This window comes from Varanus komodoensis, unplaced genomic scaffold (genome assembly GCF_004798865.1).
Source record: "Varanus komodoensis strain SLA01 unplaced genomic scaffold, ASM479886v1 scaffold1, whole genome shotgun sequence".
Taxonomy (NCBI): domain Eukaryota; kingdom Metazoa; phylum Chordata; class Lepidosauria; order Squamata; family Varanidae; genus Varanus; species Varanus komodoensis.
In genome coordinates this window covers 71,046,077-71,062,476 of record NW_025335268.1, presented here as the reverse complement: position 1 = coordinate 71,062,476, position 16,400 = coordinate 71,046,077, and the positions used below count along the sequence as shown (strand labels likewise).

The following is a 16,400-nucleotide window of genomic DNA, read 5'->3' as shown; positions in this document are numbered from 1 at the left end:
AGCCCTGCTGGTGCTGGGCTCTTGGACTTTGTAGCAACTCTCTTGACCTGCAATATACCTTCTTGCTGAACTCCTCTTATTGGGGTTTAGAGCAATCCTGCAAGTATTTTGAACGGAGGGTTTTTGCCTTCCTGACTTTCCCTTTCAACTTAACTTTGCTTTTCTCCTTCCTTCTTTCCTCCCTCCCTCCCTCCTTTATAACCAGCTTCCTCAGAGACATTTCTGATTTTCAAAACAAATGTCACAGTGCTGCCCTTCCCTGGACATTTTTCATTTACACAAAAATTAAATCCGGTAGCGCCACGGTCCCTGTTTTCAGCAGCTGCAGCAACACTGGTGTCTCACCACTTCCAAGGTTGCCTCCCCTCTGGTTGGTTTCATGGCCGTCTCTTCCAGGATACGGTTGTTCAGGCTCCTGAAAATGACACCTCTTTGTCTTTGCCAGCCCCCCAGTTAATCTACCCTTTGCAGAGGTCCTTGAACTCCTTGATTTTGCTCTCCCTCCAAGATCACCACGAGCCTCTCAGACCCCAGTCCTTGCAGCCTCAGTTCTGTGCAGGAGCCATCCCCTTTATGGTTTCTAGCCTGTTTGATCCTATGCCCTGTTGGATACCTTTTCTAGCGCAGCCTTCCCTGTCCTTCCTGCGTGGCTCATACCCAGAAATTACTGTCTCCCGCTGTCTCTCCTCCTTCTATCAGATGCCTGTGATCTCCTTGAAAAACAAGCGCCCCCCAGCTCTCCCATCTTGGCCCTGGAGGCTTCTAGAGTTTGCATCCATCTCTACCTCCACATAAAAGGGGGGAAAGGAAGCTGCTAATGAACAAGCTGCACGGTGTCAACATATAATTTGCTTGCTCCTGGCCTATATTTACACAGGTCTTTGCTAGGTGAGGGGGTAGAAAACAGGTTTGCCGTGGCAGATCTTGCCAAAGATTTGGAAGCCCGCATTGCCTCCAAGCCCAGAGTCCCAGTGGGTGGCAGGCAGGAAACAGAGGCCCGGGGAGTGAACATGGGCTACGAAAAGGGCAAGGGGACTGTGCAGGACGGTGTTTCTCATCGCGGGGGGATCGTCCGGTTGGGTTCCAGAGCCTCTGTCCGGACCAAGGTGATGCACATCTGCCCAGGAGATGGAGAATGACCGCACCCGTAGAAAGCTCAGAGGTCCTTGTCAGCGATTAGTTTTTAAAAGAAAGCAAGCCAGGGCCAAAGGGCCTGGCTTGGCTTCAGGGAGAAGTTTTGCAAGACCGGGCCAGGTCAGTGTCTTGGCAGTACAATTTCATGGTGCAGGTGCGGGGGCTCACACAGTTGCATCTACTGCACTGCCACGCACATCCCCGCATATGGAAAACTAGCATGTCGGGGAGAAGTGATCTCGCTGCCTCCTTGCCAAGCTAGTTTTCTCTGTGCATGGCTATTATTATTATTTTGTGGACAGAGAGCTTTCGAACTCTTTCCCTCCAGGTGAATACCAAGGGAAGTGCTTTCTTTACAGAACTCCTCAGTCCTTGCACGGTTGAAAGGCAGCAAAAGAGAACCAGAGAGGGTGTGGCTTGCATAAAATTCCCCGCGCCCGTTTCCATGAACAGATGCAAATGGAGACATGATTATTGCAATGTAAAAGAAATATGGTAAATCTCGTGGGTCTTTCTCAGTTCCGATGGGTTTTTAGCATAAAACAGAAAGCGAACAGGACAGCCCTTCAAACTGAGGACGCTCCTCTGTGAAAGAGGACACGTGTGGGCCCTAGTTAAGGCACTTGATAACCCAGAGGTCTCTGGTGAAACTAGGGCACAGTCGGATGCATGGTTAGTCAGGTAAGGGTCCTGCATATATAGGGTACGCTGCTTTGGTAGGCACAGTCTAGTTAAATTCAGCCCAATACAATTAATCCTCTGAAATCAAAAGTACAAGAGAGGTAAAGGGTAACTCCAGACTGGCTTAGGGAACTTTGGTGCAACTCTAACCCTATTTCACCCCTTCCTGATTTATATCATCCCTTCCTGATTTACTGTTTGAGAAAAGGGCAATTGTTTCTTTTCTCGGTACTTCTTAAGATCTGGGACAATATGTGAAAAACTGGCGGTGTTCCTCTTCCCCTCCCTTGTCCAAATGGACCTCATTCAGCCTTTGCTTGCTGGCTTTTGCCTTCCCAAACCTAAGGTGTCCCTCTCGCCGCCCCTGTGAAAGGGCATCCCGCCAGCTGGCTGGCATTCTTTTCTTTTCGCGACTCGGCGGTATTCAGGAAAGCAAGATGCTTGGCAGAGCTGCTCGCCCGTGCTGAGCGCCTCTACAAAAGGAGTCCGGCGAGGTCTTCCTCTCCTGCCACTTAATATTTCTCCCTTCTCAGGGCTGAAGGGACCACAATGCCTGTGCAGCCTGAAAGAGTGCTTTAGGCAGCCATGCCGGGTGGCTGCTGTCCAGGATACAGGCAGTTGCGTCATCGTCCCTTTTGTTAATCACTTTCCCACCGGTGTCGATTGGCTTCCCCCCTCCTTGCAGGAATATTGGTATATGTGGCCAGTGGACCCTTGCAAGGGCGACCTGTCCTCCTTGGCAGGACTTTCCCTGGAGTGGCTCTGCTCATAAACCCAGGCAAGATGGAGGCGTGGTGCGTGGGTGGCTCCTATGCTCGATAAGTTGGCATCCGGTCCACCTTGAAACACGGTTTGCAGCTTGGGGGTTCTCCTGAATTCTCTGAGGGGCAAATGCCAAGTTCTCCACCTCGGAAGAAGAAACCAAATGCACAGTTCCAAGATGAGGAACATTTGGACTCAATAATACCACAAGTATTATTTAACTTATCACTTAAGTGAGCTTAAGTGGATTCCAGGGGAAGGTGGAAGACAGGAAGGCCTGGAGGAATGTTGTCCGTGGGGTCATGATGGGTTGGACACAACTTCTTGACTAACAGCAATACCACAAGTGGGAAGGATCTTGGAATTGTTGTAGATTGGAAGCTGAATATGAGTCAGCCACGTGATGTGGCTGCAAAAAGGGCAAATGCCATTTTGGGCTGCCTTGATAGAAGGGTCACTTCCAAATCCTGAGAAGTACTACTCCCCTTTACTCAGCACCGGCCAGTCCTCATCCGGGGTACTGCATCCAGTTCTGAGCACCACCGTTGGAGAAGGATGCAGACAAGCTGGGAAGGGTTCAGAGGAGGGCAACAAGGACGATCTGGGGACTGGAAACAGAACCTGCGAGGAGAAACTGAAAGAGAAGAGAAACTGGGCAGGTTTAGCCTCAAGAAGATAAGACCGAGTGGAGATATGATAGCCCTTCACAAGTCCTTGAAAGGCTGTCACAAAGAGGAAGGCCAGGACCTCTTCTTGACCATCCCAGAGTGCAGGAGATAGAATAACAGGCTCAAGTTACAGGAAGCCACATTCCAGCTGGACACGAGGAAAAAAATTCCTGACTGTTAAAGCAGTACGACAGTGGAGCCAATGACCTAGGGAGGTGGTGTGCTCTCCCACACTGGAGGCATTCAAGACGCAACTGGGCAGCCACCTGAGAGGGATGGTTTAACTGGGAGTCCTGCACAGGGCAGGGGGTTGGACCCAACGGCCTTCTGGCCCCTTCCAGCTCACAATTCTATAATTCTGTGAATTGAGACCTAAGTTGCTTTTGTCTCCTGGAACGCCACATTGATTGACAAGATAGCATTTGCTTATGCCCAGTTGGTTGTGCAACTTTTGTGGAAGAATGAAGGAATCTGCCTCATTCCATTCTCATCACTTTATTCTGTATATTCCTGTCCTGCCAGGGGGCCCCAGAGGGCATGTATGACCCTCCTCCAACCCCCTAAAGGCAAGTAAGGCTGAGAGCCGGTTGCAGCCCCCAGTCAGGGTGAACTTCATGGCCAGGAGGGGACTAAAACCCCACCTCCTAGTTCCAGTCCAACGCTCCAGCCACTGTGCCATGCTCTGGCATATTTTTATCCATGGCTCGGTTGTACTCTATTTCTGCATTAATCTGCAATTTATTATTTTTGCAAACTCTTGTCCCCGAATACCTAACTTCCTTCTCAAAACGCATATTCAAAATTCGTATTTCAATACATTGAAACTGCTATGAACTACTGTAACACATTTGGGAACATGTGAGTTCGAGCACAGCTGTGTTCTGATGCGCACATAACTCTGAAAAGTGTACGGCAAGACATTGTTATAGGAATGTGTAAAGATCAGTTCTGTAGCTTCACTGCATTCATTCCCGGTTGGGGGTTTCTTGGCGGCATCGGGTTAGACTGGGAGGAAACCACCGAAACATTTGCAAAACTTTGTCTGAGGCACTTTAAGAAAGTGACCAGATCAAGTTCCTAAGAGAGCAAAGCGTTTTGTGAGCATCACGATAGGTGTAGCAGTGATGAGCACACTCTGGTATTAGAAACGCAGAAACAGAGCGAGTCAGAAAGGACCTCCCGGGCCATCTAGTCTGACCCCCGGCTCCAGCCGGCTCCGCTCACGACATGTCACAACATGACATATCGGGTGCACCTTTGCCAGGTACCTTGCACCAAGAGGTGCAGTGACATTATTTGAACCAACCACATTCTCTTCCTCCAAATACCTGCACAATGAATGTACTGGAGACAGAAGTGCCTTCTGCAGCGCAGCTTCCAGCAGGATTAAAGCTGATTCCCACTGCTATGGAACTATGCATTACCTGGATGGAGGTAGATATGACCCATCTGGAGGTTCTTCCGCGAATCAGAGCTCATCTGGATTTCCTGCCTGCCTCTTCCCCACCTCACCCCATAATAGGCGAGGAGAAGGAAGCACCTAGCAAGACTTTGCTGCTATCTGGAGGGATGGGAAGCACACAGACATCAAGACAGAAAGTTCAAAGTGTGGCAATGCAGAGAAAGCAAGGCGGCTGGCCTGATGCATCCACCCAGGCCCTTCTGGCATCACACAACCGTGTTGTCATTCCCAGCCCTTTTAGTGGCACCTCCGTTTCACATGTTGGCTCTCTTCCAATGCCTGTGTGGGCACGCGGGTGTGTCAATGCTAATTTTGTCAATTTGTGCGGAAGGGCAGGCTAGCAACCTGAATGGTTTATTTGTTTGCATGGCACTTTTCAGGGTGGCTAAAAGAATCTGCTTTTAAAAGCATGAGTAAATGCAGAAGACTACGCAGTCAAACAGAAAGACATACCCTGCAAAGGGAACTTTACGTGTGACATTTTCTGCCCCCCTTTCTTCAAACTGGGAATTCGAGAGCTATGTATAAGGCCTACCCCTCCCACCTTGCCCTCACAAAACCCCTGCAAGGTAAGCCAGGCTGAAAAAAGGGACTGGCCAACCTCGGTGAGCTCCGTGACTGAATGAGAATTATATTTTTTGGGTTATGTTCACCCGGAGCTACCCTGAGGCCAAAGCAGGTCATGTGTGCGATTTCTGTGCAATTCCTCTTTCGTAACGGAAGAGAAAACCAAGGGAGGGAGGGACGCGATACTTTCCCCACATAGCCACAGGAGACTCTGCTTGTGCACTGGTTTTAATGGGTTCTAGCAGGCCTCTCAGCCAGGCACCCTCCAGATGATTTGGACTGCAAGTCCCATAATTCTCAGCCAGCGATTTTTGGCACCCTTTTGGCACCCTGAATTCTTCAGTATTTCTTCACATGGCTCCACAATAGTGATGTTACTGCGATGCACATTTGGACAGAGAAAGAGAGGGGCCATTTGCTCCAGGGACAGGAAGGGGGCATTTTGCAAGTCTGGATCCAAGCCACATGCAAATCTATGCAGATTTAATTGCCCAAAAAATGAGGTGATGGATGCTGACTGGCTACAGCTCCCGTCTGGGCCCTGCTTGCTCAATAAATCCCACTTTTGGCTTCATCTATAGCTGCCATGCAGCATGATCTGAGAGCGGTGGGAAGCCTTTGAAACCTGCCCTATTTTTACGCTGGTGGGTTTTTCAGAAGTGTTTATAAAAAGGGACCCGGATGTATTCCAAAAACGCAGCCCTCTGACCCCTGACAGCACTCCCCTGTTGAGATCCGGTTGACAGCTTCACAGTCTGAATTCTCCTTTTCTAATCCTGCGGCCCTTGCCGTGGAGAAGTCGCCAAGCGTTCTGTGCCAGCCGATGGGCACAGTGAGTCCTTTGTTGCAGTTCTGTGCAGCTCAGTTTTCTTCTTTTCTCCAAGAATTGTGTTGCTGGGCAAAGAGATCCGAGGAGCTACCTAATCGTCTCCCCCCCTGCCTGCCTGTGGCAAAAGATTTGCAGCCTCTGAGAGGTGGCATTCAACCCACCCCATTAAAAGCTCGCTCCTATTTCCAGCCGGCGCCACAGAGAGCTGCATTTTGCATTACCTGGAGAGCAGGTGCCCTCGACCTTCAGAGAAAAGGACCAGATTACCTGAACGTTTGCCATTGGTTGGAGTTCGACACCCAAAACAATGACCAGCTAGTGAGCTTTCCCCCCACCCGTTCTGTCTCCAGCTGAACATCTGTGAAGAGCCTTCACCAGCCCAGGTGGATAGGACAGAGGCCTTTTTCCCTGTTGAACCCGCTTTACCAGCATATAACTGTGTGCTGGGGGTGTGTCGGAAGGGGATGCACCATTGGCGTGAACGAGTGTGCCAGTGTGCCACACTGATCAAAGTTCAAGCCTCCGGTGGCTAGTGAAAGCAGACGTCTGGCCCGATCGCAGTTCTGCAGCGTGTTTTGCCGAACCCTTGGGCAACCAGACACTTAGGAGTTGCTTGGAACACACCATTCACAGAGAACATAGGAAGGTGCCTCACACCTAGTCAGGCCGTTCAAAAAGGGGGGATGGCAGGGCTGGACCCCCTGCGAGGCGAGGCGAGGCGAGGCAGTCCCCTTGGGCAGTAGAGGCTGCGGGGGGGGGGGGGGGGCAGCGAGATGTTGGAGGAAAGATGTGGCTGGCTGGCTGGCTTCAGGACTCAGCTCCTGTTCCTGTTGGGCTTGTACTTGGAATCAGAGGAGCTGCCATCTTGGCTTGAAGGCCCTTGAGCAATGCATCTCTATGGGCTGCCTTGTTGGGGAGTCTTCCGTCTCGCCATTGCTGTTATGGACTGATCTTTCTCTTCACCCTCCTCCTCACGGCCCCCACTTGTTCGCTAGGCAGGCAGGGGGCCTGGGAGGATGTGGGATGTGGCGTCTTACCACCACCACCGACTGACTTGGCAACGCACTGGGGAAACCGTGGGAATGGCTCGGAGTGGCTTGCAAAGCCCTGAGGTGGGTCCTGCGGCTTCCCCAGAAAACAGGCCGTGGGGGCAGTTCGTAGCCCAGTATGGACGGGTGGAGTGGCCATCCCTGTGCAGATGGTATGCCTCTATTTCACAGGGCCAAAAAAATGTAGTCCTCTCTCTGAAGGGCTATTCAGTTTGGTTGAAAGCCAGAGAACCATAGGAAGGAGAGCTGGCTGTTCATAAATCCGGGCACCAAACCGAACAGGCTCAGCTGGTCAGTCTGGGGCTATGTATTGTGAGTAGGTTCAGACAACATAATAATCCATGCTCAGGGCTTGCGTATGGGTTGTGCGTGTGTTGTCGTTTAACCATGGGTTATCACGTTGTCCAGACCCAGCTGAGTCAGCCAACCATGGTGGACAACCCACAGTTCACAACCCAGCAACAAACCATGGGTTCCCTTATGGGGTTGCTTGTGGTTAACAAGCACAGCTGGGTCAGAGAACATGATGATGCACAGGTGCTCAGCCTAGCCTACCTTGCAGGGTTGTTGTAGTGAGGAGGCGAGGAGGAGGGTGTTGTAAGCAGAGGGAGAAAAAGGAAGACAGGCAGGGTATAAATGTAATTTTCCTTCCTGCACCAAGCCCATCTGTTCCTGAAGTCGTGTATCGCAAGGATCTAGGCCTATTTTGATGGGGAATATAGTTCAAGAGAAACCTTGTTCTTCCTTTCTTTTTCATGCTCTTTCTCTTAAAAGCGGGGTTCAAGTCCTGGTTATATCTTGGAATCTCGGTGGCTTGCTTGGCACAATCAGTCTTGGCTCATTTCAGTTGATAAATGGATGTGTAAATGACCTGGGGAAAGACATGATTAAAGTATTGAACTGTTTGAGTTGCATACCTTCCTGCCAAGGATCTGGGGGTGGCACGTTATATTCACAGCATCCCTGTGAGGTGGGCTGGTTGCCAAAGGCTGATGCCCCAAAGTCACTCAGTGAGTGTCACGCATTTGCGCAAAGACCTAAATCCGGACCTCTCCAGTCCCGATTCCGGATTGCCCACTTGTAAGGAAGGTTGGCGGGGGCAGGGGGGGCATGTTTGAAAGAAGTGAGGCAGCCTAATGCCCTGGGGGCTGTCCTGGGAAGATGTTCCAGGCAGCACGGGTTGCTTGGGAAGAGTGGCAAAGTTATTTTAAGCCTGCAGGAGAATGCAGTTCCGGAGCCGAGTACAAACACCCTCATTTCCCGGTAGCTGAGATGACTAATGAGTAAGTCAGTCAAGTGGAAACGGTTATATGTGGCTATCTGGCCGTCGGATTAAGAAAAATTAAGCCGTGGCCCTCTTGATTTGGCACAATTTTGGAACCAGTGCCTAGATTCACTCAGCTAATGGGCAGCATAGGTCATTATCCTGCTTTTAATCAGTCATTAATCCTACAGGAAAGGATCTTTGCCGAGGATTATAGTAGTTGCTCGCTTTATGCTTCTTAACTTCGCTTCCGGAGGGCTTATTTGGTGGAGATGCTAGAGAAAAGGGGCACCCCCCCCCCCCAATCTCTCCAGGCATGGTCTTTTTTGCTGCTGACATCCAGAAAGGACACAGTGGAGGAAGAGTTCCACTTTGACTGCAAGCGGCCACGGATGCAAATCTCTGCAAAGCTGTGAAAACTTTCCCTGGACTCCTTTGTTTTTCGGGCTGTGAATCCCTCTCACAGAGTGGGTGGGGCCACTCCCCCCGGCCCCCCCCCCGTTCTTTGCAGGCAGGATATCAGCATGCAAGGATGCCACGAAAGTGGTGCAGAGGATGACCTCTGCAAATGCAGAGCAGCAATTAACAACCCTTTGAGGGCAGCCCGTGGTGGGCTGTTTCTGTTGACCCCTTCTGCATGCAAAAGAACAAGTTCGGGGGGTGGGGTCAGGCCCTGACGGGGCATCTTCTGGGCTGCAGGCTCAGCTGCACTGCTGTGCCACGATTGTGCAAGACCGTGTGCGACGCCTCTGTTATGGTGGGGGAAGGGAAGGACCGAGTGGAGCCCCCAGCACATGAGTGACACCCTCTTTGATCTTCTGTCAATTAGCATTTAATCTTAGTAGTTAAGATGCAGTTGTAGCCCCAGTACCAACTCATTTTTCAACTTCAGCGTGCCCGTGTTTCTCTTCCTCGTGGCATGTAAGAGGGTTATTTGCACACTAGGACTAGTGTGTGTGTTGATTCGTGGCCTGCGCACCGTGCATGTGCGCGCATGTATACAGTGTCGGTTGCATCTGTCCAGTGGACTTTTGGATTGGGTTCGGGTTCAGCCTGAGTTCAGCATCCTTGGAAATCAGCCGGGTTGCCCTTCCTTAAAAACAGCCCTGTTGAACTATGGCAGAACTAACAAGGGGACAAAGGATAGTCAGGGCAACGATACTGTAATATACTTAAGGCACCATTTGTGCTACGCAGGATGCTAAACCAGCACCTTCGGATCTCTCATCCCAGGAGTTAGCAGTCTCGATTTCTACCGTGGGGGAGGGCGCAGGGAAAAGCTCCCTTGAGCGACGTGAGGGGAGATGCATGGAGAGACGCACGAAAGGTGGTGCGCTCAGGATTCAACGCTCTGCAGCTTCTGTTAGGGCAGCCCCGAGATGGGTGTAACCGCCCTGTGAACTTTTGCTCCAGCCGCGCCACTCCGTGCCCTTGTTTTGCTGAAGCGGCAGGAAGTCCCGATGAGAAGAGCAAGCGCTGCTGCGGCCTATTCTGGGCAAGAGCGCCGGCCAGGACAAGATTTCTGGACACCTTGCCAAGGTACACCTGGCACTCCTCCAGCCCAAGAGCGAAAGTGCAACCAGAGCACGGGAGAGAAGCATGGCTGCTGGGTGATCGGGCCCAGCAGGGGGCGAGGGCAGGGGGCTCCTCCACGCGCTGCGGGCTTTGCAGCGCCGGCGGCCCCGATGAGTGGCAAGTGGGCTGGCCTTCCCTAGAGAAACTTGTGGGACGTGAGAAACGTGCCAGGCCCGGCGGAGCGAATCAGCTGATGCCTTCTGCTTTCTTTCCTTCTTTTTTTTTGGCTGGCCTCTCCTTCCCTCCCTCCCTAAATGACTTCAGCTTTATCATTGCGCCGATCTCCCTGCGATGTTTCAGCTGGCGAAAGCCTCCAGCAAACGCAACCATTTAATGCGTTTAATTTAATGCAGTTAGTGAGATAGGAAACGGAGAAGTACAAAGACAAAGGACCGGAGTTTTCATGACCTGCATCCCCCGCCCCCGCCCCCGCCCGTCCTTGCAGGAGGGGGTCCTTGAACTGCTGTTTTATTAGCCTGGGTCTTTAGAAATGTGTTTGATTACTGTTCTCGATTTGATCCCTTTTACCCTTTTGTCGTGCGCCACTTTGGGCATGTTGCACGAAAAATGTGGTCTTTTTTGTTTTCGAAGCAAAGCAAGGAATTGGGGAAACTGTCAAAAGGCAAAGGAAGTTACCTGCATTCGGGACCATCACGCTTGGCTGTTACTCCCGTGATGCCACCAACCTGCACAGGATTTTATCGGCCCCCCCCCCCCGCCCCCAGACACGCACTTTTGGACTTTCCTGCTTGGCATATCATGTACTCATTAAGAATGTGTACTCGTGTTTATTTCTTTCTTGTTGCCTTTGCAATCTGGATCTGTGAAAGCAACCTGGTACCCTCCCGCATCTCAGACTGCCACTCCAGCATTCTGGACACTTGTCCGTGCTGGCTGGGGATGATGGAAATTGAATTCCCGGTCATCAGGAGGGCTGTGGGGGGTCAGAAGCAGAATTCGTTCCAAGATTTGCATCTCTTGTCTTTTTCTCTGTGTTCTGCAGTAACTGGAGGGGCCTGGACACATGGCAGGGATGGGATTTTATACTGTGCGTGGTGGGGGGGGGGGGGGGGAGAGAAATGCCAATTCCTCTCCCATGGCAGATCCCTCCATTTGTCTGAAGCCTCTGCTGGGGGAAGGGCTGGGCGCAGCATGAGAACCCCCACTGTGCATGCGAAAAGCCCCCAGTCTGGTCCTGGGATCTCCCAGTAGGGCTAGGGAAGCATCTTCCCAGAATTCTTGGATAGCGGCTGCCAGTCAGGGTCAAGAACTCTCGGCTGGATAGACGCCGCATGGGGCAGCTGTGTCCGTGAGGCTAGGCAGGTTGACCTGGCAGCGCCAGCAGACAGCAATGGGTGGCCGGGGCTGCCATTCTAGCTCTCCTGGTGCCCCGGAGTGATGCTGTCTCAGTTGCATGATAGGAAACACAAAATGGCAGCCGCTGGGTGTTGTGGGCAACAAAGGCAACAAGGCAGGTGGGAGCAGCTGGCCCCACCAGGATGCTGGGGTCCCTGGCAGCTGCCCGAAAGCATCCCAGGAGCTGGCGCAAGCCCTGCTATCTGTCCTTGCCTCCATTTCCTCCCCTCATCCATTTTCTCCCTGGCAGCAGTTCTGAGATTGTAGACTCCTTGGGGCAGAGATGCATCTTCTTATAGTTCGTAAAGTTCCATGCATATCGATGGCACTAAGTTAGATCCGCCCTCCAGATGTCTTGGTCTACAACTCCCATCATGCCCAGTCGCCACGGTCCAGTGCAACAGCAGAGCACCTTCAATGTCCATAACACATCCCACAGTATGAGAAGGCAAGTCTCCGTCCCAAGGAGCTTACAGTGTAAAACTTGTGGCAGTGCTAATCTAGATCAAGAAATCATTCCTGCAGCAATAAACTGAACGGGGGGTGCTTTGCTGCCTTTTCGTGGCTCCTGGATCCGAGCTGTTGAAGCCGGTGGCCGTGCTGGGCTTCAGGGCAAGCTCTGGAATGCAATGGATCCAGGGAACAAATGTTGCTTATGCTGTGCAGTTCCTGGGGTGGCAAAGCGTCCCTCAACCTGCCACAGGACAGCACAGCATAGTTAGAAGCAAATCCATTTTAGACGTGCTCCGTGTCGTTTCTTATCGCCCCGCTGCTTCTCAAACCTGCAGGCCTCCATTCCATGTCACAAGCTGCTTGGAAAGTTGCCCGTTTTCATCGGTTCACGCCTGACTTTGAAGTTTGCCCTGCTCTGTGCCCGTGGGACTAGTAACACCATCCGGCGTCCCCTGGGTGCGTTGCAAAGCAGCCCTGCTGGCTGGAGGGATGTGCGCTGGACACTCGTGCAAAAGCCTGCCGAGAATTGCCTGGTCTAAAAGTGCCACCCGCCTCTCCTCAGTGGGTCTGAAGGGTCCTGGTATTGGAGGCGCTGCTGGTGCGCACTGGAGGACTGCCCCCCCCCCCCCGCACAACTGGCTACGCAGATATTTCCAAGCCTAGCAGTTTTGCTTCGTAAGTGGCTGTACAAGTTGTTTTGCTTTTCCTTTCAACCTGGCCAGCATTACCTTTTCCTTCTTAGCTGACCCAAAACTTCTTGTTTCTGAGTACCAAAAAACAGAGAAAAACCATGCCTGTTCCCAAGGTTCCCTTTCCTTGAAACTCCATGCAGAGTTTCTTTGCAGAGAGCAGTAATGGAAATGTTTTATGCAGAAGCAAATCTCACTCAATACAGTGAGGGTAATTTTCCAGGAAGCAGTAAGGCAGAAATTAGGTATTTATTAAGGCAGAATTTAGGCATTTTATGGCAGACATGAGGCCACAGCAACCGAAATCACCCTTGCAGCGCTTTCTCTCTCCTGCTCGGGAGACAACAGTGCTGTGTGACATCATCGCGCGGCGAGTTTCCTCACGCCCACTGAACTTCAGTGACTGCTGCCTGCGGGAACTTCATGGCATCAAAACATCCTGCAATGCACCCTTCCCTACCCAGTGGCCTCCAAATATTTTGGGCTTCGGGCCGCATCAGGCACAGCCTGGCCAACAGTCAGAAATGGTCTGGGTTGGAGTCCATACTGCTGCCAGCTTGGGAGAGGCTGAATTTAATGCATTCTGCATGCCCAGATGATTGCACGAAGAGGGGGAAAATGAGCACTGCCCAGTTCCCACTGGTGTTCAGAATCAGGGGAAGGAGCCATAGCTTAGTGGTCCGTCGAGGTATCCACTTTGATCCTACGCATCTTCGGGTTCAGAAAGCAGGTGATGGAAAAGGGGTGCTGTGGTCTGGACCAAGCTGACTGGGATGATCTGATGCAGGGCTGCTTCCTAGATCCCTAACCATAGCCTAGGCTGTAGTCCAAAGCATATTGATTTGAAAGCCAGTTCCCCCAAAAGAGTGGGGAGGGGATATAGAGCTTCCTGCTATGAAAATTTGGCTAGGGTAGGACTGTATCACTGAGCAGATGAGTTAGACTTGGGTGCTGAAGTGAGGGACGGAGACCGTGGCCAGGAAGAGATTTTTCTCCCTTGCTCATAACACCAGGACCCAAAGGGGTCACCCCACGAAACTAATTTGGGGGAGGTTTGTGACAGATCAAAGGAAGGACTTCTTCATACAGTGCATAGTGAAATGATGGAATTCACTTGTGCAAGATGTCATGGACAGTTTTGGACTGCATAAAGAGGGATTGGAGAAATTCATGGAGACAACGGCCATCCATGGATACTAGTCCTCATGACTGTCCCTCCAGTAGTGCAGTGTGGCTTTGTACTTAGTTGCAGAGAAACCTGGGCAGGAGGGTGCTCTTCTGCTCCTGTCTGGCTTGTGTTGGCCTCTGTGTGAACAGAATGCTGGGCTAGTTGGACCCTTGGCCTGACCCAGGGCACCTCTGCTTATGTGCAGAAACCACCTCCTGCGGAGTCAGACTCCCAGGCCGCATTCCTGTGCAGATCTCCGAGACTGGCTTCCAAGTAAGCATGTCCGACTCTGCGCCATTAGCAGTAAGGAGTTTTAAAACTGGAATAAAAGTTGTGTCTAATTCCAGAACACAATAGCGGGGGTTCAGCACTGTATTAACTCTGCATCTGACGAAGTAGATTCCGGCACATGCCAAAATGCACTGGTTAGTCCCAGAGATGCCCCCAAGACTGTGTGTGGCTTCTGTCGCAACAGATTTGACTCGGGAACCCCTTTGGATTTAGTAACGTTGGGATTTATACGAGTATACATCATCGTTCAGGACTGTGACTATACAATTCAGGTATGCAATTTCAAAGTGCTGTTACTTACTGGACTCTTACAATTCATAACTTTTGATACCAGCCCCGTCCTCAGGAATTTAATATATGCAATCTTTATTCAGAAATAAAGATTGCAGCCAGTTATATAGCCACTTCTTGCATGAGGATATGCAAAAACCTCTCCTGCAAACTAAGAAAGCAAAACTTCATACTTTTCTGGATTGTCTAAAGATGGTAATTGGAAGCATCTGAATCTTTATTTCAGAAGAATGTTTTTGCTGTTCAACAGAATTTCACCACACAAAATTTGGAAGAGGTGCAGGATCAGCTGCAGTGACTACAAATCTGGGACCGGTTTTCAATTTCTTTAATATGGGCTCTGTAGTCAGCAAACTGGGAGCAATGGTTGAAAATAGTAAGTTCAAAGTAAGATAAATTCACCAAGTTTCACATGGGTTCACTTTTAAGTTAACCTCTTTTAAACCATGCAGAACCTATAGGACAATATATAACCATTAAAATAAATGATATAAATCTGCAAAGTTTTCAGTTCTCTAAAAATTCTCAACACTTTTCAGAATAAAGCGAACCTTTCCCTAAGATGGAAGTCAGGATTACCAGTATTCTAAGTATGTGTTAGAAAATGCATGCCAGAGATCCAGAGTAAGTTGCATACTTATTTAGACGGAAACCGTTAGACGAATTGGGAGTCACTTCTGAGCGAACAAGCAGAGCTGTGATTTTCAGTCCTCTTAACTAGCCAGTGTGGTGTTGCAGATAGTGTTGGACCAGCACTTGGGAGATCATTATTCTAGCCCCCTCTTGGACAAAGAACTCCCTATGTGACTTTGGGCCAGCCTCACCTACCTCACAGGGCTGATGTGAGCATGAAAAATGGAGGGCAAGATCTCTAAGCCAGGCTGGGTTCCTTGCAAGTGGGATGGAGACGCAGTGAATAGATACAGAAAAGTATCTGCCCAGGAAGAATTAAACGTGTACTTTAATTTCAGGCAGGTTTACTCGAGATGGGTGGCGAGGAGGCGTCAGGATTTCGGCAGGGCCCGAATCTTCCCAGATAACGGATCTTAGAAGAGCCCCCCGGGGGGGGCGGAATGGTTCACCCGTCGCTTTCTTTCGAATGACTCGCCCGCCCACCCCCCTGCGGGGAAAGTTGCACTGTCCCTTTGTCTCGAGTCGGGCGGCGGTGGGACCTGCAAGGATGCGTGGCCCGCGTCAGTTCCGCCAGGCGACAGGCGGGGGCAGCAGCGGGACGCCTCGCCTCGCCGCGGCCCCGCGCTCCGTCTCTCCTCCGGGGGGGGCGGGCGCGCGGGGCGGGGCGCGGGCCGTGACGCACGCCCTTTCTTGCCGGCCGGTCTCTAGAAATACCCGCGCCGGGCCGCCGGCTCCCATTCCCAGCGCCTGAACGCACGCGCGCCGTGGCTTCTCGCAACCGCTCTCGGAGCAGCGCACCCGCGGCTAGACGCGCGACCTCTTGGCAGGGCGGCCCCTCCGATCGCCCCCCGCGCCCGAAGCGGATCTCGCCCCCGCCACGCCCGGAAAGCACTGCGGAGCCTGCTCGAGGCTGCTCGCGCGCGCAGAGCTCCAGCCCGGGAGGCCCTGAGCAGCGCTGCAAAGTGCCCAGATTCCTGGAGAAGAAGGCAGGCACCTTCCGCCCCCGTCCCGCAAACAGCATCAAGAAAGAGCCCCCCCCCCCCCCCGCTTTGTCTCCGTCCTCTCGCATCTCCCTCCAGCCCAAGGTGGAGCCGGCGCGGGCCAAGCCCTTCGCTCTGACGATGCCCATGGAGCTGACGCAGAGCCGCATCCAGAAGATCTGGCTCCCGTCCGACCATCACCCGGCGCTGTCCCGGCGATGTGAGTACCCGCCGCGCGGAGCGGAGGGGGCGGCCGCGGCCCCCGGGGAGAGGGCCGCCGCGCCCCGCGTGAGTGCGTGCGTGCGTGCGTGCGGGGACCGGGCGCGCTTGCACGGACGCGTCCGCGTGGCGGTGCGCGGGCGGCTAGCCGAGCGTCGTGCGCGGTTCCGGGGCGCGGGGGCGCGTGCCCGTGAGCCCCGGGAGGGCGGGAGGCTGCCTCGCGGCGCCGCGGCCTGAAGGGGGCGGGCAGCGGCGCCGGAGGGGAAGGACGGCGGAGTCGTCTGGGGGACATTCCTGGCGCGGCGCCATCCGCGCGTCGGGGAATGCAG

At 52.4% G+C, this 16,400-nt stretch overlaps 1 protein-coding gene across 4 annotated transcripts in view; it reads left to right on the top strand.

Moving 5' to 3' along the window:
- Window positions 1-16,400, top strand: part of PFKFB3 (6-phosphofructo-2-kinase/fructose-2,6-biphosphatase 3) — a 79,700-nt gene that overhangs the window by 27,517 nt on the left and 35,783 nt on the right. For 2 of the 4 annotated variants that reach the window (XM_044428436.1, XM_044428444.1), the window contains exon 1: window positions 15,633-16,072. The exons of 1 other annotated variant lie outside the window; for it this stretch is intronic. In XM_044428436.1, the coding sequence (XP_044284371.1) occupies window positions 15,994-16,072 (79 nt within the window). In that variant the 5' untranslated portion in view covers window positions 15,633-15,993. Of the gene's footprint in view, window positions 1-15,631; window positions 16,073-16,400 lie in introns of those variants that run through there. One more of the 4 variants, XM_044428462.1, reaches the window with a different exon arrangement.